The 24,854-nt window shown below is 41.4% G+C and overlaps 1 protein-coding gene across 1 annotated transcript in view; it reads left to right on the top strand.

Moving 5' to 3' along the window:
* PDIA5 (protein disulfide isomerase family A member 5) overlaps positions 1-24,854 on the top strand; it is a 326,999-nt gene that overhangs the window by 214,916 nt on the left and 87,229 nt on the right. The window contains exon 14 of the mRNA XM_053698070.1: positions 13,361-13,491. Coding sequence (XP_053554045.1) covers positions 13,361-13,491 — 131 coding nt within the window. The remainder of the gene's footprint in view (positions 1-13,360; positions 13,492-24,854) is intronic.

Genomic DNA, 24,854 nt, shown 5'->3' with positions numbered 1-24,854 from the left:
TGGCTGGAGCTTCTACCTATTGGTGTGACGCTCTGTCTGCCATGGTTGAGGTAGAGACTCCCCTCGAGGCGATACAGGAACAAATTAAGGACTTAAGTGTAGCTCATTCATTCCTCTTTGATGCAAATATGCAGATTATTCACCTGAATGCCAAGACATCAGGTTTTCCTGTTCTCCTCCGTAGGGCTCTGTGGTTAGTCGTGGTCTGCTGACATGACTTCCAGGTCTAGATTACTTTCCCTCACATTTAAAGGGAAGGTTCTTTTTGGTCCAGGCCTGGACTCTATCATATTCATGGTCACGGGTGGCCAGGGTGCTTTCCTGCCGCTGGATAAGAAGAATAAGCCTAAGGGGTCTACTTTTCGTCCCTTTCGTTGGGACAAGTCTCAACACCAGCAGCCTGCCGTGAAAACAGAGCAGTCCAAGGGATCTTGGAAACCTGCTCACTCTTGGAACAAGACCAGGCAGAGCAAGAAGCCCGCTGAGACAAAATTGGCATGATGGGGCGACCCCCGATCAATCTCTGGATCGCGTAGGGGGCAGACTATCTCTTTTTGCGGAGGCCTGGATAAGAGACGTGCAGAACCCTTGTGTTCTGGAGGTCATAGCCCAGGGTTACAGGATAGGATTCAAGACTCATCCGCCCACAGGCAGATTCCTCCTGTCAATCCTATCAAGTCCAGTGAAGAGACGCCTTCCTAGGATGCGTGAGGGATCTCTCCTCTTTTGGAGTAATTGTCCCAGTCACTCTAGCAGAAAGAGGTCTGGGGTATTATTCAAACCTTTTTGTGGTACCAAAGGAGGAAGGCACGTTTCGTCCAATTTGTCCTAAAGTGTCCAAACAAGTTTCTGTCAGTCCCATCATTCAAAATGGAGACGAATGCTTCACTATAGACGACTAGCAGGAATACTTTCTGGGGCTGCTTAACCCTTTGTTTCATGCCTAGTGTTAACAGCTCCTCTGTTAAGAATAGAGGTAAACAAAATATTTTTCGTTCCTTTCGGAACTTTTAAGGAGTACCCTCTTCTTCCTCTTCCTCCACAAAGCAGGAAGGGAATTTTGCTCAGGCCAAGTCCGTCTGGAGACCCAACCAGGCTTGGAACAAGGGTAAACAACCCAAGAAGCCCGCTGCTGCTACCAAGACAGCATGAAGGGGTGGCCCCCGATCCGGATCCGGATCAAGTAGGGGGCAGACTTTCTTTTCCCAGGCTTGGGCAAGAGATGTTCAGGACCCCTGGGCACTGGAAATTGTGACCCATGGGTATCAACTGGAATTCAAAGAATTTCTCCCAAGGGGGAGATTTCTTCTTTCAAGATTGTCTGTAGACCAGATAAAAAGAGAGGTGTTCTTACGTTGTGTAAAAGACCTCTCTACTATGGGAGTAATTCGTCCCGTTCCAAGACTGGAACAGGGGCAGGGGTTTTACTCAAATCTCTTTGTGGTTCCCAAAAAAGAGGGAACTTTCAGACCCATTTTACATCTCAAGAGTCTAAACAAGTTTCTCAGAGTCTCATTGTTCAAGATGGAAACTATCCAAACAATTTTACCAATGATCCAGGAGGGTCAATTTATGACTACCGTGGCTTGAAGGATGCATACCTTCATATTCCTATTCACAAGGATCATCATCAATACCTAAGGTTTGCCTTCCTGGACAAACATTTTCAGTTCGAGGCTCTTCCCTTCAGGTTGGCCACAGCACCCAGGATCTTCACAAAGGTTCTAGGGTACCTTCTGGCGGTTCTCAGGCCGCGGGGCATAGCAGTGGCGCCTTATCTGGACGATATCTTGATTCAGGCGTCGACTTATCATCTAACAAAGTCTCACACAGACACAGTGTTGTCCTTTCTGAGAACTCACGGTTGGAAAGTGAATTTAGAAAATAGTTCACTAATCCCTCAGACAAGGGTTCCCTTCCTGGGAACTCTGATAGATTCTATAACAATGAAGATTTTTCTGACGGAGGTCGGAAAGTCAAAAATTCTAAATACTTGTCGAGCCCTGCAGTCCAATCCTCGGCCATCAGTGGCTCAGTGTATGGAGGTAATTGGATTGATGGTGGCAGCAACTGTGCATGCTCGGACAGTGGAATGGGGACTATACAAATTTGTCTCCTCTGATACAGCTGGATCGAGAGACCTGAAACTCTTCTTTGGTGGTTGTCAACGGATCATCTCTCCCAGGGGACGTGTTTCCGCAGACCCGCATGGGTGATAGTGACAACGGACGCCAGTCTACTAGGATGGGGTGCAGTCTGGAATTCCCTGAAAGCTCAGGGTGTATGGACTCAGTTGGAGGCTCTACTTCCAATCAATATTCTGGAATTGAGAGCAATATTCAATGCACTTCAGGCGTGGCCTCAGTTGGCTTCGGCCAAATTCATCAGGTTCCAGTTGGACAACATCACGACTGTGGCTTACATCAATCATCAGGGAGGAAAGAGGAGTTCCTTAGCGATGTCAGAAGTATCCAAGATAATTCAATGGGCGGAGACCCACTCTTGTTATCTATCAGCAATCTACATCCCAGGAGTGGACAACTGGGAAGCGGATTATTAAAGCCGACAGGCTTTTCATCCGGGGGAGTGGGAACTCCATCCGGAGGTATGTGCCTCACTGATTCTTCGATGGGGCAAACCAGAGTTGGATCTGATGGCGTCTCGACAGAATGCCAAGCTCCCAAGATTCGGCTCCAGGTGGAGAGATCATCAGGCCGAACTAATAGATGCCTTGGCAGTGCCTTGGTCGTTCAACCTGGCTTATGTGTTTCCACCGTTTCCTCTCCTTCCCCGGTTGAATGCTCGGATTAAACAGGAGAGAGCTTCAGTAATTCTAATTGCGTCTGTGTGGCCACGCAGGACTTGGTATGCAGATCTAGTGAACATGTCCTCTCTGCCTCCGTGGAAACTCCCAGTGAGACAGGACCTTCTCATTCAAGGTCCTTTCCAACATCCAAATCTAATTTCTCTGCAGCTGACTGCTTGGAGATTGAACGCTTGATTTTATCTCAGCGGGGATTCTCTGATGCGGTCATTGATACGTTGATTCAGGCGCGTAAGCCTGTCACTAGAAAGATCTATCATAAGATATGGCATAAATATCTTTTTTGGTGTGAATCCAAGGGCTACTCATGGAGTAAGATTAGGATTCCTAGGATTCTGTCTTTTCTCCAGGAAGGATTGGAGAAAGGGTTATCAGCAAGTTCCTTAAAGGGACAAATTTCTGCTTTGTCAATTTTGCTTCACAAACGTTTGGCAGATGTTCCAGACGTTCAGTCTTTTTGTCAGGCTCTAACCAGAATTAAGCCTGTGTTTAGACCGATTGCTCCACCCTGGAGTTTGAATTTAGTTCTTAGTGTTCTTCAAGGGGTTCCGTTTGAACCCATGCATTCCATAGTTATTAAGTTGTTATCTTGGAAAGTTTTATTTTTGGTTGCTATTTCTTTTGCTCATAGAGTTTCTGAGTTTTCAGCGTTACAATGTGACTCGCCTTATCTTATCTTCCATTCGGATAAGGTGGTTTTACGTACCAAACCTGGGTTCCTTCCTAAGGTTGTTTCAAATAAGAATATTAATCAGGAAATTGTTGTTCCTTCTTTATGTCCTAATCCTTCTAAGAAGGAGCGTCTGTTGCATAACTTGGACGTGGTCCGTTTCCTTAAGTTTTACTTGCAGGCAACTAAGGATTTCCGTCAATCATATTCATTATTTATTGTCTTTTCTGGAAAGCGTAGGGGTCAGAAAGCTACGGCTACCTCTTTCTTTTTGGCTGAAGAGTATCATCTGCCTGGCATATGTGACTGCTGGACAGCAGCCTCCTGAAAGAATTACGGCTCATTCTACTAGGGCTGTGGCTTCCTCATGGGAATTTAAAAACAATGCTTCTGTTGAACAGATTTGCAAGGCTGCGACTTGGTCGTCTCGTCACACTTTTTCCAAATTTTCCAAATTTGATACTTTTGCTTCTTCTGAGGCTGGTTTTGGGAGAAAGGTTCTTCAAGCAGTGGTGCTTTCCGTTTAGGTTTCTGTCTTGTTCCCTCCCTTTCATCCGTGTCCTGTAGTTTTGGTATTGTATCCCACAAGTAAGGATGAAATCCGTGTACTCGTCATTTCTTGTAGAAGAAAAGTAAATTTATGCTTACCTGATAAATTAATTTCTTCTACGATATGAGTCCACGGCCCACCCTGTTATTTTAAGACAGATTTAGGTTATAAGGTTATATATATTTTCGTAAACTAAAGTCGCCTCTGCACCTTTAGCTTTTCCTTTCTCTTCCTAACTTTGGTCGAATGACTGGGGGTGGAGAGGAGGGAGGAGCTATATATACAGCTCTGCTGTGGTGCTCTTTGCCACTTCCTGTTAGCAGGAGGATAAATCCCACAAGTAAGGATGAAATCCGTGGACTCGTCATATCGTAGAAGAAATTAATTTATCAGGTAAGCATAAATTTACTTTTCTTTCATGTAATTAGCAAGAGTCCATGAGCTAGTGACGTATGGGATATACATTCCTACCAGGAGGGGCAAAGTTTCCCAAACCTCAAAATGCCTATAAATACACCCCTCACCACACCCACAAATCAGTTTTACAAACTTTGCCTCCTATGGAGGTGGTGAAGTAAGTTTGTGCTAGATTCTACGTTGATATGCGCTCCGCAGCAGGTTGGAGCCCGGTTTTCCTCTCAGCGTGCAGTGAATGTCAGAGGGATGTGAGGAGAGTATTGCCTATTTGAATTCAATGATCTCCTTCTACGGGGTCTATTTCATAGGTTCTCTGTTATCGGTCGTAGAGATTCATCTCTTACCTCCCTTTTCAGATCGACGATATACTCTTATATATGCCATTACCTCTACTGATTCTCGTTTCAGTACTGGTTTGGCTTTCTACTACGTGTAGATGAGTGTCCTGGGGTAAGTAAGTCTTATTTTCTGTGACACTCTAAGCTATGGTTGGGCACTTTTATATAAAGTTCTAAATATATGTATTCAAACATTTATTTGCCTTGACTCAGGATGTTCAACGTTCCTTATTTCAGACAGTCAGTTTCATATTTGGGATAATGCATATGAATTTATAATTTTTTTCTTACCTTAAATTTACTTTTTTCCTGTGGGCTGTTAGGCTCGCGGGGGCTGAAAATGCTTCATTTTATTGCGTCATTCTTGGCGCAGACTTTTTTGGCGCAAAAATATTTTTCTATTTCCGGCGTCATACGTGTCGCCGGAAGTTGCGTCATCTTTTTGACGTTTTTGCGCCTAAAGTGTGGGCGTTCCGGATGTGGCGTCATTTTTGGCGCCAAAAGCATTTAGGCGCCAAATAATGTGGGCGTCTTTTTTGGCGCTAAAAAATATGGGCGTCATTATTGTCTCCACATTATTTAAGTCTCATTATTTATTGCTTCTGGTTGCTAGAAGCTTGTTCACTGGCATTTTTTCCCATTCCTGAAACTGTCATTTAAGGAATTTGTTAAATTTTGCTTTATATGTTGTTTTTTTTTTTTCTATTACATATTGCAAGATGTCCCAGATTGACCCTGAGTCAGAAGATACTACTGGAAAATCACTGCCTGGTGCTGGATCTACCAAAGTTAAGTGTATCTGCTGTAAACTTGTGGTATCTGTTCCTCCAGCTGTTGTTTGTAATGAATGTCATGACAAACTTGTTAATGCAGATAATATTTCCTTTAGTAATACTACATTACCTGTTGCTGTTCCATCAACATCTAATACTAGTGTTCCTGTTAACATAAGAGATTTTGTGTCTAAATCCATTAAGAAGGCTATGTCTGTTATTCCTCCTTCTAGTAAACGTAAAAGGTCTTTTAAAACTTCTAATTTTTCAGATGAATTTTTAAATGAACATCATCATTCTGATTCTGATAGTGGTTCCTCTGGTTCAGAGGATTCTGTCTCAGAGGTTGATGCTGATAAATCTTCATATTTATTCAAAATGGAATTTATTCGTTCTTTACTTAAAGAGGTTTTAATTGCATTAGAAATAGAGGATTCTGGTCCTCTTGATACTAAATCTAAACGTTTAAATAAGGTTTTTAAATCTCCTGTAGTTATTCCAGAAGTTTTTCCTGTCCCTGATGCTATTTCTGAAGTAATCTCCAGGGAATGGAATAATTTGGGTAATTCATTTACTCCTTCTAAACGTTTTAAGCAATTATATCCTGTGCCATCTGACAGATTAGAGTTTTGTGACAAAATCCCTAAAGTTAATGGGGCTATCTCTACTCTTGCTAAACGTACTACTATTCCTACGGCAGATAGTACTTCCTTTAAAGATCCTTTAGATAGGAAAATTGAATCCTTTCTAAGAAAAGCTTACTTATGTTCAGGTAATCTTCTTAGACCTGCTATATCTTTAGCGGATGTTGCTGCAGCTTCAACTTTTTGGTTAGAAGCTTTAGCGCAACAAGTAACAGATCATAATTCTCATAGCATTGTTAATCTTCTTCAACATGCTAATAACTTTATTTGTGATGCCATCTTTGATATCATTAGAGTTGATGTCAGGTATATGTCTCTAGCTATTTTAGCTAGAAGAGCTTTATGGCTTAAGACTTGGAATGCTGATATGTCTTCTAAGTCAACTTTGCTTTCCCTTTCTTTCCAGGGTAATAAATTATTTGGTTCTCAGTTGGATTCTATTATCTGAACTGTTACTGGAGGGAAAGGAACTTTTTTACCACAGGATAAAAAATCTAAAGGTAAATTTAGGTCTAATTATCGTTTTCGTTCCTTTCGTCACAGTAAGGAACAAAAGCCTGATCCTTCATCCACAGGAGCAGTATCAGTTTGGAAACCATCTCCAGTCTGCAATAAATCCAAGCCTTTTAGAAAACCAAAGCCAGCTCCCGTGTCCACATGAAGGTGCGGCCCTCATTCCAGCTCAGCTGGTAGGGGGCAGATTACGATTTTTCAAAGAAATTTGGATCAATTCAATTCACAATCTTTGGATTCAGAACATTGTTTCAGAAGGGTACAGAATTGGCTTCAAAATAAGGCCTCCTGCAAAGAGATTTTTTCTTTCCTGTGTCCCAGTAAATCCAGCGAAGGCTCAAGCATTTCTGAAATGTGTTTCAGATCTAGAGTTGGCTGGAGTAATTATGCCAGTTCCAGTTCTGGAACAGGGACTGGGGTTTTATTCAAATCTCTTCATTGTACCAAAGAAGGAGAATTCCTTCAGACCAGTTCTGGATCTAAAAATATTGAATCGTTATGTAAGGATACCAACATTCAAAATGGTAACTGTAAGGACTATCCTGCCTTTTGTTCAGCAAGGGCATTATATGTCCACAATAGATTTACAGGATGCATATCTGCATATTCCGATTCATCCAGATCACTATCAGTTTCTGAGATTCTCTTTCCTAGACAAGCATTACCAGTTTGTGACTCTGCCGTTTGGCCTAGCAACAGCTCCAAGAATTTTTACAAAGGTTCTCGGTGCCCTTCTGTCTGTAATCAGAGAACAGGGTATTGTGGTATTTCCTTATTTGGACGATATCTTGGTACTTGCTCAGTCTTCACATTTAGCAGAATCTCATACGAATCGACTCGTATTGTTTCTTCGAGATCATGGTTGGAGGATCAATTTGCCAAAAAGTTCATTGATTCCTCAGACAAGGGTAACCTTTTTAGGTTTCCAGATAGATTCAGTGTCCATGACTCTGTCTCTGACAGACAAGAGACGTCTAAAATTGGTTTCAGCCTGTCGAAACCTTCAGTCTCAATCATTCCCTTCGGTAGCTTTATGCATGGAAATTCTAGGTCTTATGACTGCTGCATCGGACGCGATCCCCTTTGCTCGTTTTCACATGCGACCTCTTCAGCTCTGTATGCTGAACCAGTGGTGCAGGGATTTCACAAAAATACATCAATTGATATCTTTAAAACCATTTGTACGACACTCTCTGACGTGGTGGACAGATCACCAACGTCTAGTTCAGGGGGCTTCTTTTGTTCTTCCAACCTGGACTGTGATTTCAACAGATGCAAGTCTGACAGGTTGGGGAGCAGTTTGGGGGTCTCTGACAGCACAAGGAGTTTGGGAATCTCAGGAGGTGAGATTACCAATCAATATTTTGGAACTCCGTGCAATTTTCAGAGCTCTTCAGTCATGGCCTCTTCTAAAGAGAGAATCGTTCATTTGTTTTCAGACAGACAATGTCACAACTGTGGCATATATCAATCATCAAGGAGGGACTCACAGTCCTCTGGCTATGAAAGAAGTATCTCGAATTCTGGTTTGGGCGGAATCCAGCTCCTGTCTAATTTCTGCGGTTCATATCCCAGGTATAGACAATTGGGAAGCGGATTATCTCAGCCGCCAAACGTTACATCCGGGCGAATGGTCTCTTCACCCAGAGGTATTTCTTCAGATTGTTCAAATGTGGGGACTTCCAGAAATAGATCTGATGGCTTCTCATCTAAACAAGAAACTTCCCAGGTATCTGTCCAGATCCAGGGATCCTCAAGCGGAAGCAGTGGATGCATTGTCACTTCCTTGGAAGTATCATCCTGCCTATATCTTTCCGCCTCTAGTTCTTCTTCCAAGAGTAATATCCAAGATTCTGAAGGAATGCTCGTTTGTTCTGCTGGTGGCTCCAGCATGGCCTCACAGGTTTTGGTATGCGGATCTTGTCCGGATGGCCTCTTGCCAACCGTGGACTCTTCCGTTAAGACCAGACCTTCTGTCGCAAGGTCCTTTTTTCCATCAGGATCTCAAATCCTTAAATTTAAAGGTATGGAGATTGAACGCTTGATTCTTAGTCAAAGAGGTTTCTCTGACTCTGTGATTAATACTATGTTACAGGCTCATAAATCTGTATCTAGGAAGATATATTATCGAGTCTGGAAGACTTACATTTCTTGGTGTCTTTCTCATCATTATTCCTGGCATTCTTTTAGAATTCCGAGAATTTTTCAGTTTCTTCAGGATGGTTTGGATAAAGGTTTGTCTGCAAGTTCCTTGAAAGGACAAATCTCTGCTCTTTCTGTTCTTTTTCACAGAAAGATTGCTAATCTTCCTGATATTCATTGTTTTGTACAAGCTTTGGTTCGTATAAAACCTGTCATTAAGTCAATTTCTCCTCCTTGGAGTTTGAATTTGGTTCTGGGGGCTCTTCAAGCTCCTCCATTTGAACCTATGCATTCATTGGACATTAAATTACTTTCTTGGAAAGTTTTGTTTCTTTTGGCCATCTCTTCTGCTAGAAGAGTTTCTGAATTATCTGCTCTTTCTTGTGAGTCTCCTTTTTTGATTTTTCATCAGGATAAGGCGGTGTTGCGAACTTCTTTTCAATTCTTATCTAAGGTTGTGAATTCTAACAACATTAGTAGAGAAATTGTGGTTCCTTCATTATGTCCTAATCCTAAGAATTCTAAGGAGAAATCATTGCATTCTTTGGATGTAGTTAGAGCTTTGAAATATTATGTTGAAGCTACTAAGAATTTCCGAAAGACTTCTAGTCTTTTTGTTATCTTTTCCGGTTCTAGGAAAGGTCAGAAGGCCTCTGCCATTTCTTTGGCATCTTGGTTGAAATCTTTAATTCATCATGCTTATGTCGAGTAGGGTAAAACTCCGCCTCAAAGGATTACAGCTCATTCTACTAGGTCAGTTTCTACTTCCTGGGCTTTTAGGAATGAAGCTTCTGTTGATCAGATTTGCAAAGCAGCAACTTGGTCTTCTTTGCATACTTTTACTAAATTCTACCATTTTGATGTGTTTTCTTCTTCTGAAGCAGTTTTTGGTAGAAAAGTACTTCAGGCAGCTGTTTCAGTTTGATTCTTCTGCTTATAATTTCAGTTTTTTTCATTATAAGATTTAAACTTTATTTTGGGTGTGGATTATTTTCAGCGGAATTGGCTGTCTTTATTTTATCCCTCCCTCTCTAGTGACTCTTGCGTGGAAAGATCCACATCTTGGGTAGTCATTATCCCATACGTCACTAGCTCATGGACTCTTGCTAATTACATGAAAGAAAACATATTTTATGTAAGAACTTACCTGATAAATTCATTTCTTTCATATTAGCAAGAGTCCATGAGGCCCACCCTTTTTGTGGTGGTTATGATTATTTTTTTGTATAAAGCACAATTATTCCAATTCCTTATTTTTTATGCTTTCGCACTTTTTTTCTTATCACCCCACTTCTTGGCTATTCGTTAAACTGATTTGTGGGTGTGGTGAGGGGTGTATTTATAGGCATTTTGAGGTTTGGGAAACTTTGCCCCTCCTGGTAGGAATGTATATCCCATACGTCACTAGCTCATGGACTCTTGCTAATATGAAAGAAATGAATTTATCAGGTAAGTTCTTACATAAATTATGTTTTTCGCACTGGATTGGATTTTCTTCCAAAGGTTGTGTCGAATCGTAACATCAATCAGAAAATAGTTCCTTTCTTGTGTCCTAACCCTTCTTCGGAAAAGGAAAGGTTGCTTCATAATTTGGATGTGGTTCCGGGCCTTGAAGTTTTATCTTCAGGCCACGAAGGAATTCAGACAGTCTTCATCTTTATTTGTTGTGTATTCGGGGAAGCACAGGGGGCAGAGGGCCTCTTCCACTTCTGTCTTTTTGGATGAGGAGCATTATCCGTCTGGCCTATGAGACAGCGGGATATAATCCTCCTCAAAGGATTCCGGCTTACTCAACTAGGGCTGTGGCCTCTTCTTGGGCCTTTTAAGAACAAGGCTTCTATGGAACAGATTTGTAAGTCAGCTACTTGGTCCTCTTATCATACATTTGCAAAATTTTACAAATTTTATGTGTTTGCTTTGGTGGAAGCAGCTTTTGGGAGAAAGGTTCTGCAGGTTGTGCTGCCCTCAGTTTAGGATCCGCCTCCTTTTACCCGCCTGTTTTTTTTTCATTCAGTGTCCTCTAGAGCTTGGATATTTGTTCCCACAAGTAATGAATGAAGCAATGGACTCTCCTCCCATTAAGATCGAAAACCTAAATTATGCCTACCTGATAATTTCATTTCCATCTGTGGGAGGAGAGTCCACTGCACATTTCTCCGGTAGGCAGACCGAAATTTAATTTTATTCTTCTGGCACCATTTATACCCTGATATTTCTCCTACTGTTACTTGTTTCCTTGGCAGAATGACTGGGGGATGAGGGGAGTGGGGTTGGTATTTTGGTGGGGTTGGTATTTTAAGCCTTTGGCTGGGGTGTCTTTGCCTACTCCTGGTGGCCAGGTTCTTAATTCCCACAAGTAATGAATGAAGCAGTGGACTCTCCTCCCACAGATGGAAATGAAATTATCAGGTTAGCATAATTTATGTTATTAAAATTTTGGTAAAAGTATGTGATGAAGGCTGGCTGTTTACTAATAATGAGCCAAAATGTAACATAAAATGTTTACTTTCCTTTCAAGTTGAGTGTGGGTGTGTGTGTATGTATGTGTGTGTGTATATACATACATACACACATACACACACACACTTGTGCTCATAAGTTTACATACCCTGGCAGAATGTATGATTTCTTGGCCATTTTTCAGAGAATATGAATAACACAACAACTTTTCTTTCACTCATGGTTAGTGTTTGGCTGAAGCCATTTATTATCAATCAACTGTGTTTACTCTTTTTAAATCATAATGACAACAGAAACTTACCCAAATGACCCTGATCAAAAGTTTACATACCCTGGTAATTTTGGCCTGATAACATGCACACAAGTTGACACAAAGGGGTTTGAATGGCTATTAAAGGTAACCATCCTCACCTGTGATCTGTTTTCTTGTAATTAGTGTGTTTGTGTGTGTATAAAAGGTCAGTGAGTTTTTGGACTCCTGACAGACCCTTGCATCTTTCATCCAGTGCTGCACTGACGATTCTGGATTCTGAGTCATGGGGAAAGCAAAAGAATTGTGAAAGGATCTGCGGGAAAATGTAGTTAACTGTATAAAACAGTTAAGGGATTTAACAAGATATCCAAGGAATTGAGAATGCAAATCAGCAGTGTTCAAACTCTAATAAAGAGGTGGAAAATGAGGGGTTCTGTTGAAACCAAACCGCGGTCAGGTAGACCAACTAAAATTTCAGCCACAACTGCCAGGAAAATTGTTCGGGATGCAAAGACAAACCCACAAATAACTTTAGGTGACATACAGGACATGTGGTGTGGCTGTTTCAAGATGCACTTGAAGAAAGATGGGCTGCATGGTCAAGTCGCCAGAAGAAAGCCATTACTACGCAAATGCCACAAAGTATATCCCGCTTACAATACGCCAAACAGCACAGAGACAAGCCTCAAACCTTCTGGCACAAAGTCATTTGGAGTGAAGAAACCAAAATTGAGCTTTTTGGCCACAACCATAAACGCTACATTTGGAGAGGAATCAACAAGGCCTATGATGAAAGGTACACCATTCCTACTGTGAAAAAAGGAGGTGGATCGCTGATGTTTTGGGGATGTGTGAGCTACTAAGGAACAGGAAATTTTTCAGAATTGATGGCAAGATGAATGCAGTATGTTATCAAACAGGACACCTCATTTTCCACTTCTTGATTAGAGTTTGAAAACTGCTGATTTGCATTCTCAATTCCTTGGATATCTTTTTATATCCCTTTCCTGTTTTATACAGTTCAACTAACTTTTTCCCACAGATCCTTTGACAATTCTTTTTCTTTCCCCATGACTCAGAATCCAGAAACGTCAGTGCAGCACTGGATGAAAGATGCAAGGGTCTGTCTGGAGTCCAGAAACTCATTGACCTTTTATACACACACACACTAATTAAACAGATCACAGGTTAGGATGGTTACCTTTAATAGCCATTCAAACCCCTTTGTGTCAACTTGTGTGCATGTTATCAGGCCAAAATCACCAGGGTATGTAAACTTTTGATCAGGGTCATTTGGGTAGTTTCTGTTGTCATTATGATTTAAAAAGAGTAAACGAAGTTGGTTGATAATAAATTGCTTCAGCCAGACACTAACCATGAGTGAAAGAAAAGTTTTTGTGTTATTATTCATATTCTCTGAAAAATGGCCAAGAAAGTATGTAAACTTATGAGCACAACTGTATTATTTATTTATTTATATATATATATATATATATATATATATATATATATATATATATATATTTATATATATATATATATTTATATATATATTTATATATATATTTATACACACACTTACAAACATACATACACATCTTCATCTTCACACAGATATTGGGAATGTCAGAATCGCCCTTAAATTCATCACAAACTTTTTTGCTTATGAAATTCTGTATATATAGTCATGCATGCAGACTCGGCACACACTTCATATATGTTGCATATATATACGTTTAACATGTGTAATTATATGACACACATATGGTCTTGCAGTCCTGAGGCTCCACCTCCTCCAGAGCCTGCATGGGATGAAAAGCCTTCTAGTGTTCTTCACTTATTGGGGGAAGATTTTCGAGAAATCCTGAAGAAGAAGAAGCATGCCCTAGTCATGTTCTATGCACCTTGTAAGTATAAACACAAGTGTCTTCTTCATCATTACATTCTATAACATTGTGAACATATCCAGAGCAGATTGTTCTTATACTTGTCTGCCTCAGACTTTCCAACTTAATCTTATTAGATAGATAGATAGATAGATAGATAGATAGATAGATAGATAGATAGGTTGTATACACAGATTCAAAAACCCCACTGAGCTGGTGCTCAAACAACAAGCCAAACATAGTAAACAGTCACAGGTGTGGTTACCAACAGTGATAGGAGCTGCCGGGCACTAAATACCTCTGCTAACAGGATTCCCCCATAATAAGGGTAAAAACTTCCTTCCAGCTTCTTGCAGTCAATACCTTTCAATGTCACAGTGGCCGCCACCGCAGTCGTGAGTGACACGGGGATTGCTTCTCCAGCCGGAATGTTACCTCCTTAGCCTCTCAGCGGGTTGCTCTGTGGTGCTTCACGTCGTCTCACCTCTGCTCAATTACCGGCACCCGTGCAGGACTTGTCTCTCTCTCCTGCACCAAGTGATAGGTGCCGCCTCTGTATTCACCTCTTCCAATCACAGGTGTTAGATGGAAACTGTGTCTCAGTGATAGTGGACCCAGAAAGGTGCTCAGCTCGATAGGGAAAATTCATGTGAAGATAAAGTTAAGCCAGCACTAAACCTTAATTTAAAAGTCCAAATTTATTGAAGTTTCCATAAAATGAGACCAAAGTAAAGTGCAATAGCTATTTAAGGTACTAGCTTGTCTAACATGTTTCGGCCGTAGCCAGACCTAGTTAAAACAAATGTGTGGTTAAAACATATACCATTAGCTTAATGCTTATTGGATAGAATATGACCAATTGAACATCACTAGGATTAACTCCCTCAAGTCATATTAACCCTTATATGGGCTACATTGTACAAACATTTGCTTGCTTTGTTTGAAACAATAAAATTGAAGTCACAGTAATGCACTATGTCTAAATTTACAATATATATATAATATTGTGTGCATCATGCAGAAAAAATGTTACAAAGTAAATGACAATTAAACACATAGGTAAAGTATGTTCATGTACATCTTTTTGAAGACTTTGAAATTTAACCTTGCAAAACATGCTGTGTTAAAATCTTAGTGCACTATGTCTAAATTTACAATATATATATATAATATTGTGTACATAATGCAGAAAAAATGTTACAAAGTAAATGACAGTTAAACACATAGGTAAAGTATATTCATGTACATCTTTTTGAAGACTTTGAAATTTAACCTACAAGGTTAAAAAAATTCTGCATTATGTACACTGTTATATATATATATATATTGTAAATTTAGACATAGTGCATTACTGTGACTTCAGTTTTATTGTTTCAAACAAAGCAAGCAAATGTTTGTACAATGTAGCCCATATAAGGGTTAATATGACTTGAGGGAGTTAATCCTAGTGGTGATCAATTGGTCAAATTCTATCCAATAAGCATTAAGCTAAGGGTATATGTTTTAATCACACATTTGTTTTAACTAGGTCTATGATTAAGGCTACGGCCGAAACATGTTAGACAAGCTAGTACCTTAAATAGCTATTGCACTTTACTGTGTTCTCATTTTATGGAAACTTCAATAAATTTGGACTTTTAAATAAGGTGGTGTAGTGCTGGCTTAACTTTAACTATCTATATATAGATGCATTTAGGCATCTAAATCTAGATAGGGTGAAGAAGACTTGCTGAAGTTCAAACCGAGCATCAGAATAGGGAAGAAAGGGGATTTCAGTGACTAAGACCAGTCCACCTGGCACCAACAACCATGTACTGGGATTTTCATGCACAACCATCTCTAGGGTTTACAGAGAAAATATCCAGTGAGCGGCACTTTTGTGGATGAAAATGCCTTGTTGATGTCAGAGGAGAATGGGCAGACTGGTTCAAGATGATAGAAAGGCAACAGTAACTCAAATAACCTCTCGTTACAACCAAGGTATGCAGAATACTATCTCTGAACACACAACACGTTGAAGCAGATGGGCTACAGCAACAGAAGACTACCCCAGGTGCCACTCCTGTCAGCTAAGAACAGGAAACTGAGGCTACAATTCGCACAGACTCACCAAAATTGGACAATTGGAATATTGGAAAAACGTTGCCTGGTCTGAGTCTCGATTTCAGCTACAAAACATTCAGATGGTAGGGTCAGAATTTGGCGTAAACATGAAAGCATGGATCCATCCTGCCTTGTATCAACGGTGGTGGTGTAATGGTTTGGGGGATATTTTCTTGGTACACTTTGGGCCCTTTAGTACCAAATGAGCATAGTTTTAAACCCCACGGCCTACCTGAGTATTGTTGCTGACCATGTCCATACCTTTATGACTACAGTGTACCCATCTTCTTATGGTCACTTCCAGCAGGATAATGCACCATGTCACAAAGCTGTATGTGATGTATTCACTTTTGTTGAAGAAAAGTTCTTGTGTCCAGCTCCTTTTTAATTTTCACTAGTAGGATTTTCATTTACCTGAAAGAGAAAAAGCTTCAACACTCCAAATTTACATGGTGTCTAATTTTATAGCTAGCTATTCAACCTTCTGGCAGCCTCATGGGTTTGTGATAACTTTGTCATAAATTTACACAACACAAGCACCCTTTGAAGTGTTTTTGTAATGCTGGATTTGTTTGTTAAAAATAGTAGATTTGATATCTCTAATATTATCAGCATCATTACATGTACATGTTTTAACCTTTTAGCAAAAACTATGCTTTCATGACCCCCTGCCTCACTTTAATAAACATAGTTGTAACATTAATTGCATTTATTAAAAACATGCTGTGTTTATTTTTTCATGTTTCCCTGATAAATTTTCAATTATCAGACAAGAGCCCAGCTTTCACTGAAGGGCCGTCTATAGTGTAATTTTATTTAATTGTTTGTGACAAGAAAGCTGCATTTTTTTCTGATTATGGCAGTTCCTAATTTATCTTGATGGCTTCTCTGTGCTTGATTCTTTAAACAGAACTTGTATTATAAATATACTGATGCAGTTTGACACCTGCTCAGTGTTCCAGCTTCACAGCTCACACGCTGAAACATTGTCGCACTTCGTCATAAAATACAAGTTACAGAGCAGAAAACACTTTTAACCCTTCTGCTTCACGTCAACATTACACAAAGCTATCCAGATTAAATGTTCTCATTAGGGATTGGAGATTTATACAAGGCCAAGCATTATGCTTCTGGCAACCAGAGACGGAAGGGCTTAGGATGGTGAAGAATTCTAGGGGAGGGAGGGTGGTGTGAGATGAAGCGAGATTGAGGGAAATTTTGGGTTATTCTAAAGGTGTGGGAAAATAAAACAGCGTTAAATTGAGGAAGCTCTTTGAGGTATAGTATAATGTCATAGAATACGGAGTTCAAATAATTAATATAAATGTGAGTAGTTGAAGTTAGAGGTGAGATCACTAAGGAAGCCTGGGTGTAGTGTGCTAGTTTAAGGATGTGCATTATAAATTAAGGTGGGACAACATATCAAGTCCCTAAATATCATCTCACTCATAACATGGCAAACTCTGCGTCCATTTCATCTCCCTGTTTCTTTCTAATGACACGATGAGTCCACGGATGATAGTCAATTACTGTTGGGGATATCACTCCTGGCCAGTAGGAGTAGGCAAAGAGCACCACAGCAAAGCTGTTAAATATCACTTCCTTCCCTCCCACCCCAGTCATTCTCTTTGCCTACGTTAAGAGCAAGGAGGTGGTAAAGTTTAGGTGTTTGAAAGAAGATTCTTCAAGCAAGAGTTTTATTTTTCAGCAGTACAAGTTTGTCCTGCTATGTCCTGGGGTGTAGCCGTAGCCCATGTCAGTCTCTTCAGTAGAGCAGTGGTGGCTTCCAAGCAATGGGAACTTGTGGGGTACAGTCCTTACTGCGCCTCTCATGTATTTAATGCTGTCCTAACATTAAAAGCCTGAGTAAGATTACTCAGTCTTTGTTTTTCTTCCACAGGTCCATGTGAGGGAGAATGCCTCTCAAACCTGGTGAGCTGTCCTTCTGCTGGACAGAACATATTCAGGTAAGTGCCAGGTTTATTTTTCTTTTTACAGGGAAAATATGGCACTTCAGCAGTTAAATCTGCAGGGTACGTTGTTTTTATCAGTTAATCCTAGTAGGGTTAATTTTAAAAATAAGGGCAGATTATGCAGGCACTGGGGACGTGAGGAGGCCTTATTTATTTATTATGTTTTATTTATGGTGGGCTCAGCATTTGTCTTTTTATCTGGTAACAACAAGGACTGGGTATGTTAGTGCAGTGTAACTTTTATTGCGCACATAGTTTTTTTCCACTGTTGCGGCACTTCTATGAATTTAATGGCCGCCGGGAACGCCATTGACTAAGAGGCTGTTTCCTTCAGAGGCGGCAAGGCTGGTTTCGCGCGCCTTCCGGACCCACTTCCTGTGAGTTCCGGAAAAGAGCCACTTGATAGTTACGGCTCTCCTAAGGGAAAGCGCAAGTTATCTACGATCAAACAGCCGTTTGATTGGCAGTTCTGGATTGAAAACCGGATAGTTTATTATACAGTTTGCCTGCGTCCAGCAAGAAAAGTAGGCACCTCAGCATATTAGCTGAGGTGTAGAGACTGTCTGGGGGGTTTTCAGGACGCTGCTCCGTAGTTCCGTTTCACAAATATAAAAATTTAAAGAGACAGTATTGTTTTGTGCAGTGTTAATTTCCAGGTGAAATAAAAGCAGTTTTGTTTTTTTTCTCTGTTTCCCTTCCTTTTTGGTCAAAGATTAAGAGACCTTACAATATGTACATGTAGCTTGCGTTTCCTGATCCCAAATGGAACACCAATCCCTTTTTCTCTTGTAAGGTGTATCCAGTCCACGGATCATCCATTACTTGTGGGATATTCTAATTCCCAACAGGAAGTTGCAAGAGGACACCCACAGCAGAGCTGTCTATATAGCTCCTCCCCTAACTGCCATATCCAGTCATTCTCTTGCAACTCTCAACAAGCATGGAGGTAGTAAGAGAGAAGTGGTGAAATGTAGCTGTTATTTTGCTTCAATCAAAAGTTTATTATTTTTAAATGGTACCGGAGTTGTACTATTTTGTTCCAGGCAGAAAAATAGAAGAATCTGCCTGTGATTTCTATGATCTTAGCAGGTTGTAACTAAGATCCATTGCTGTTCTCACACATGACTGAAGAGAGAGATAACTTCAGCGGGGGAATGGCGTGCAGGTTATCCTGCTATGAGGTATGTGCAGTTAAGATTTTTCTAGAAGATGTGAATGCTAGAAAATGCTGCTGATACCAAATTTATGTAAGGTAAGCCTGAATACAGTGATTTAATAGCGACTGGTATCATGCTTACTTTCTGAGGTAATACTCTTTTATATTTACAATATAAAACGTTTGCTGGCATGTTTAAACGTTTTTATATATACTTTGGTGATAAAACTTTATTGGGGCCTAGTTTTTTCCATATAGCTGGCTTAAATTTGCCTAGAAACGGTTTCCTGAGGCTTTCCACTGTTACTATGAGTGGGAGGGGCCTAATTTAGCGCTTTTTTTGCGCAGTAACTTTTACAGACTGAGACATCCAGCTTCCTCCAGGAGTCCCCTGAATGCTATAGGACATCTCTAAAGGGCTCTTAAGCTTTCCAAAATCGTTTGTTGGGGAAGGTAGGCCCACAGCAAGTCTGTGGCAGTTGGTGTGACTGTTAAAAAATGTTTATATCGTTTTTTTTTATCTGTGTTTTGAACTAAGGGGTTAATCATCCATTTGCAAGTGGGTGCAATGCTCTGTTAGCTTATTATACACACTGTAAAAATTTTGTTTGATTTACTGCCTTTTTTCGCTGTTTTTCAAATTCTGACAAAATTTGTTTCTCTTAAAGGCACAGTACCGTTTCTTATATTTGCTTGTTAACTTGATTTAAAGTGTTTTCCAAGCTTGCTAGTCTCATTGCTAGCCTGTACAAACATGTCTGACATAGAGGAAACTCCTTGTTCATTATGTTTAAAAGCCATGGTGGAACCCCCTCTTAGAATGTGTACCAAATGTACTTGATTTCACTTTAAGCAATAAAGATCATATTCTGTCTTTAAAAAATTTATCACCAAAGGAATGTGACGAGGGGGAAGTTATGCCGACTAACTCTCCCCACATGTCAGATCCTTTGACTCCCGCTCAAGGGACTCACGCTCAAATGGCGCCAAGTACATCCAGGGCGCCCATAGCGTTTACTTTACAAGACATGGTGGCAGTCATGGATAATACACTGTCAGCGGTATTAGCCAGACTACCTGAATTTAGAGGAAAGCGAGATAGCTCTGGAGTTAGACAAAATACAGAGCATACTGACGCTTTAAGACCTATGTCTGATACTGCCTCACAATATGCAGAAGCTGAAGGAGAGCTTCTTTCTGTGGGTGATGTTTCTGACTCAGGGAAGATGATGCAACCTGATTCTGGTATTTCTACATTTAAATTTAAGCTTGAACACCTCCGCGTGTTACTCAGGGAGGTTTTAGCTGCTCTGAATGACTTTGATACAATTGCAGTGCCAGAAAATTGTGTAGACTGGATAAATACTATGCAGTGCCGGTGTGCACTGATGTTTTTCCAATACCTAAAACGTTTACAGAAATTATTACTAAGGAATGGGATAGACCAGGTGTGCCGTTCTCTTCCCCCTCCTATTTTTAGAAAAATGTTTCCAATAGACGCCACCACACGGGACTTATGGCAGACAGTTCCTAAGGTGGAGGGAGCAGATTCTACTCTAGCAAAGCGTACTACTATCCCTGTCGAGGATAGTTGTGCTTTCTTAGATCCAATGGATAAAAAGTTAGAGGGTTACCTTAAGAAAATGTTTATTCAACAAGGTTTGCATGCATTGCTCCTGTCACTGCTGCTGCGGCGTTCTGGTTTGAGTCTCTGGAAGAGGCTTTACAGGTAGCAACTACATTGGATGACATACTTGACAAGCTTAGAGCACTTAAGCTAGCCAATTCTTTTGTTTCTGATGCCATTGTTCATTTGACTAAACTAACGGCTAAGATTTCTGGTGTTGCTATCCAGGCGCACAGAGTGCTATGGCTTAAATCATGGTCAGCTGACGGTACTTCAAAGTCTAAGCTGCTTAACATTCCCTTCAAGGGGCGGACCCTATTCGGGCCTGGTTTGAAGGAGATTATTGCTGATATCACTGGAGGAAAAGGTCATGCCCTTCCTCAGGATAGGTCCAAATCAAAGGCCAAACAGTCTAATTTCCGTGCCTTTCGAAACTTCAAGGCAAGTGCGGCATCAACTTCCTCTAATGCAAAACAAGAGGGAACTTTTGCTCAGTCCAAGACGGTCTGGAGACCTAACCAGGCCTGGAACAAAGGTAAGCAGGCCAAAAAGCCTGCTGCTGCCTCTAAGAAAGCATGAAGGAACGGCCCCCTATCCGGTAACGGATCTAGTAGGGGGCAGACGTTCGCTCTTCGCCCAGGCGTGGGCAAGAGATGTCCAGGATCCCTGGGCGTTGGAAATTATATCCCAGGGATATCTTCTGGACTTCAAGGCTTCCCCCCCCCAAAAGGGAGATTTCACCTTTCACAATTATCTGCAAACCAGATAAAGAGAGAGGCATTCTTACACTGTGTAAAAGACCTCCTAGTTATGGGAGTGATCCATCCAGTTCCAAAGGAGGAACAGGGACAGGGATTTTACTCAAATCTGTTTGTGGTTCCCAAAAAAGAGGGAACCTTCAGACCAATTTTGGATCTAAAGATCTTAAAAAAATTCCTCAGAGTTCCATCATTCAAGATGGAGACTATTCGTACCATCCTACCTATGATCCAGGAGGGTCAATACATGACTACAGTGCATTTAAAGGATGCTTATCTTCACATTCCGATACACAAAGATCATGATCGGTTTCTCAGGTTTGCCTTCCTAGACAGGCATTACCAGTTTGTAGCTCATCCCTTTGGGTTAGCTACAGCCCCAAGAATTTTTACGAAGGTTCTGGGGTCGCTTCTGGCGGTCCTAAGACCGCGGGGCATAGCAGTGGCCCCTTATTTAGACGACATCCTGATTCAGGCGTCAAACTTCCAAATTGCCAAGTCTCATACGGACATAGTGTTGGCATTTCTGAGGTCGCATGGGTGGAAGGTGAACGAGGAAAAGAGTTCTCTATCCCCCCTCACAAGAGTTTCCTTCCTAGGGACTCTGATAGATTCTGTAGAAATGAAAATTTACCTGACGGAATCCAGGTTATCAAAACTTCTAAATTCCTGCCGTGTTCTTTATTCCATTCCTCGCCCTTCGGTGGCTCAGTGCATGGAAGTAATCGGCTTAATGGTAGCGCCAATGGACATAGGGCCGTTTGCACGCCTACATCTCAGACCGCTGCAACTCTGCATGCTCAGTCAGTGGAATGGGGATTACACAGATTTGTCCCCTCTACTAAATCTGGATCAAGAGACCAGGGATTCTCTTCTCTGGTGGCTCTCTTGGGTCCATCTGTCCAAAGGTATGACCTTTCGCAGGCCAGATTGGACAATAATGACAGATGCCAGCCTTCTAGGTTGGGGTGCAGTCTGGAACTCCCTGAAGGCTCAGGGATCGTGGACTCAGGAGGAGTCACTCCTTCCAATAAATATTCTGGAACTGAGAGCGATATTCAATGCTCTTCAGGCTTGGCCTCAGTTAGCAACTGAGGTTCATCAGATTTCAGTCGGACAACATCACGACTGTGGCTTATATCAACCATCAAGGGGGAACAAGGAGTTCCCTAGCGATGTTAGAAGTCTCAAAGATAATTCGCTGGGCAGAGATTCACTCTTGCCACCTATCAGCTATCCATATTCCAGGTGTAGAGAACTGGGAGGGGGATTTTCTAAGTCGTCAGACTTTTCATCCGGGGGAGTGGGAACTCCATCCGGAGGTGTTTGCACAATTGATTAATCGTTGGGGCAAACCAGAACTGGATCTCATGGCGTCTCGCCAGAACGCCAAGCTTCCTTGTTACGGATCCAGGTCCAGGGATCCCAAGGCGACGCTGATAGATGCTCTAGCAGCGCCCTGGTCTTTCAACCTGGCTTATGTGTTTCCACCGTTTCCTCTGCTCCCTCGTCTGATTGCCAAAATCAAGCAGGAGAGAGCATCAGTGATCTTGATAGCGCCTGCGTGGCCACGCAGGACCTGGTATGCAGATCTAGTGGACATGTCATCCTTTCCACCTTGGACTCTGCCGTTAAGACAAGACCTTCTTCTGCAAGGTCCTTTCAATCATCCAAATCTAATTTCTCTGAGACTGACTGCCTGGAGATTGAACGCTTGATGTTATCAAAGCGTGGCTTCTCCGAGTCAGTCATTGATACCTTTAATACAGGCACGAAAGCCTGTCACCAGGAAAATTTACCATAAGATATGGCGTAAATATCTTTATTGGTGTGAATCCAAGGGTTATTCATGGAGTAAGGTCAGGATTCCCAGGATATTATCCTTTCTCCAAGAAGGTTTGGAAAAAAGGATTGTCAGCTAGTTCCTTAAAGGGACAGATTTCTGCCCTGTCTATTCTTTTGCACAAGCGTCTGGCAGATGTTCCAGACGTTCAGGCTTTAGTTAGAATCAAGCCTGTGTTTAAACCTGTTGCTCCGCCATGGAGCTTAAATCTGGTTCTTAAAGTTCTTCAAGGAGTTCCGTTTGAACCTCTTCATTCCATAGATATCAAACTTTTATCTTGGAAAGTTCTGTTTTTGGTAGCTATTTCCTCGGCTCGTAGAGTCTCCGAGTTATCTGCCTTACAATGTGATTCTCCTTATCTGATCTTCCATGCAGATAAGGTAGTCCGGCGTACCAAACCTGGGTTTTTACCTAAGGTGGTATCTAATAAGAATATCAATCAAGAGATTGTTGTTCCATCTTTGTGTCCTAATCCTTCTTCAAAGAAGGAACGTCTATTACACAATCTGGACGTGGTTCGTGCTTTAAAGTTTTACTTACAAGCTACTAAAGATTTTCGTCAAATATCTGCTTTGTTTGTTGTCTACTCTGGACAGAGGAGAGGTCAAAAGGCTTCGGCAACCTCTCTTTCTTTTTGGCTAAGAAGCATAATCCGCTTAGCCTATGAGACTGCTGGCCAGCAGCCTCCAGAAAGGATTACAGCTCATTCTACTAGAGCTGTGGCTTCCACATGGGCCTTTAAAAATGAGGCTTCTGTTGAACAGATTTGCAAGGTGGCGACTTGGTCTTCGCTTCATACTTTTTAAAAATTCTACAAGTTTGATACTTTTGCTTCTTCGGAGGCTATTTTTGGGAGAAAGGTTTTACAGGCAGTGGTACCTTCCGTTTAAGTGCCTGCCTTGTCCCTCCCTTCATCCGTGTACTTTGGTATTGGTATCCCACAAGTAATGGATGATCCGTGAACTGGATACACCTTACAAGAGAAAACATAATTTATGCTTACCTGATAAATTTATTTCTCTTGTGGTGTATCCAGTCCACGGCCCGCCCTGTCATTTTAAGGCAGGTATTTTTTAACTTTAAACTACAGTCACCACTGCACCCTATGGTTTCTCCTTTCTCTGCTTGTTTTCGGTCGAATGACTGGATATGGCAGTTAGGGGAGGAGCTATATAGACAGCTCTGCTGTGGGTGTCCTCTTGCAACTTCCTGTTGGGAATGAGAATATCCCACATGTAATGGATGATCCGTGGACTGGATACACCACAAGAGAAATAAATTTATCAGGTAAGCATAAATTATGTTTTTTGTTCTTATTTGTATTGAAAGAACATTGTGTTATAGGGTTAAGCTTTTTGAGCCTGAGCCATCATTAGCTAAGGCGGATGCTGTTCAGGGGTCTCCTGTACCAGATATGCCGCAGCTTCTCCTCAAGCATCCCAACCTTTTTCGTCCATACATGCAGTGCCCTGCGTTTCCTCTCATACTCCGTCTGGAGTTACCTTGCAAGACATTGCTGCCCAGCTATCTTCTACGGTATCTGAGGCACTGTCGATTTTTTCCCATGCTGCAGGGAAAGTGCAAGAGGAAATTTATAGATTCAGTGAGCAAGGTTTCTGAGCCTGTGGTTGCTACTCAAGGTGCTTCCTCTCGGAAGTCTGGGGAGGAAGACACTCACTTCGGTAGCGTCCGAGGGTGAAATCTCGGATTCAGACAGTGTAATTCCTTCTTCTGATGCTGAAGTTGTATCCTTCAGTTTTTAGCTGGAGCACCTCCGTCTGTTACTTTATGGAGGTTTTGGCTACATTGGATGACTCCGCTACGACTGTCGTAGTCCATCCTAAAAAGTCTAGTAGACTGATCAAGTACTTTGATGTTCCCTCTGCTGTGGAGGTATTCCCTGTACCAGACCGTGCTACAGAGA

The sequence above is a fragment of the Bombina bombina genome, chromosome 1 (genome assembly GCF_027579735.1).
Source record: "Bombina bombina isolate aBomBom1 chromosome 1, aBomBom1.pri, whole genome shotgun sequence".
Lineage (NCBI taxonomy): Eukaryota > Metazoa > Chordata > Amphibia > Anura > Bombinatoridae > Bombina > Bombina bombina.
The sequence above is the reverse complement of the archived record's forward strand: the minus strand, read 5'-3'. Positions and strand labels throughout refer to the sequence as shown.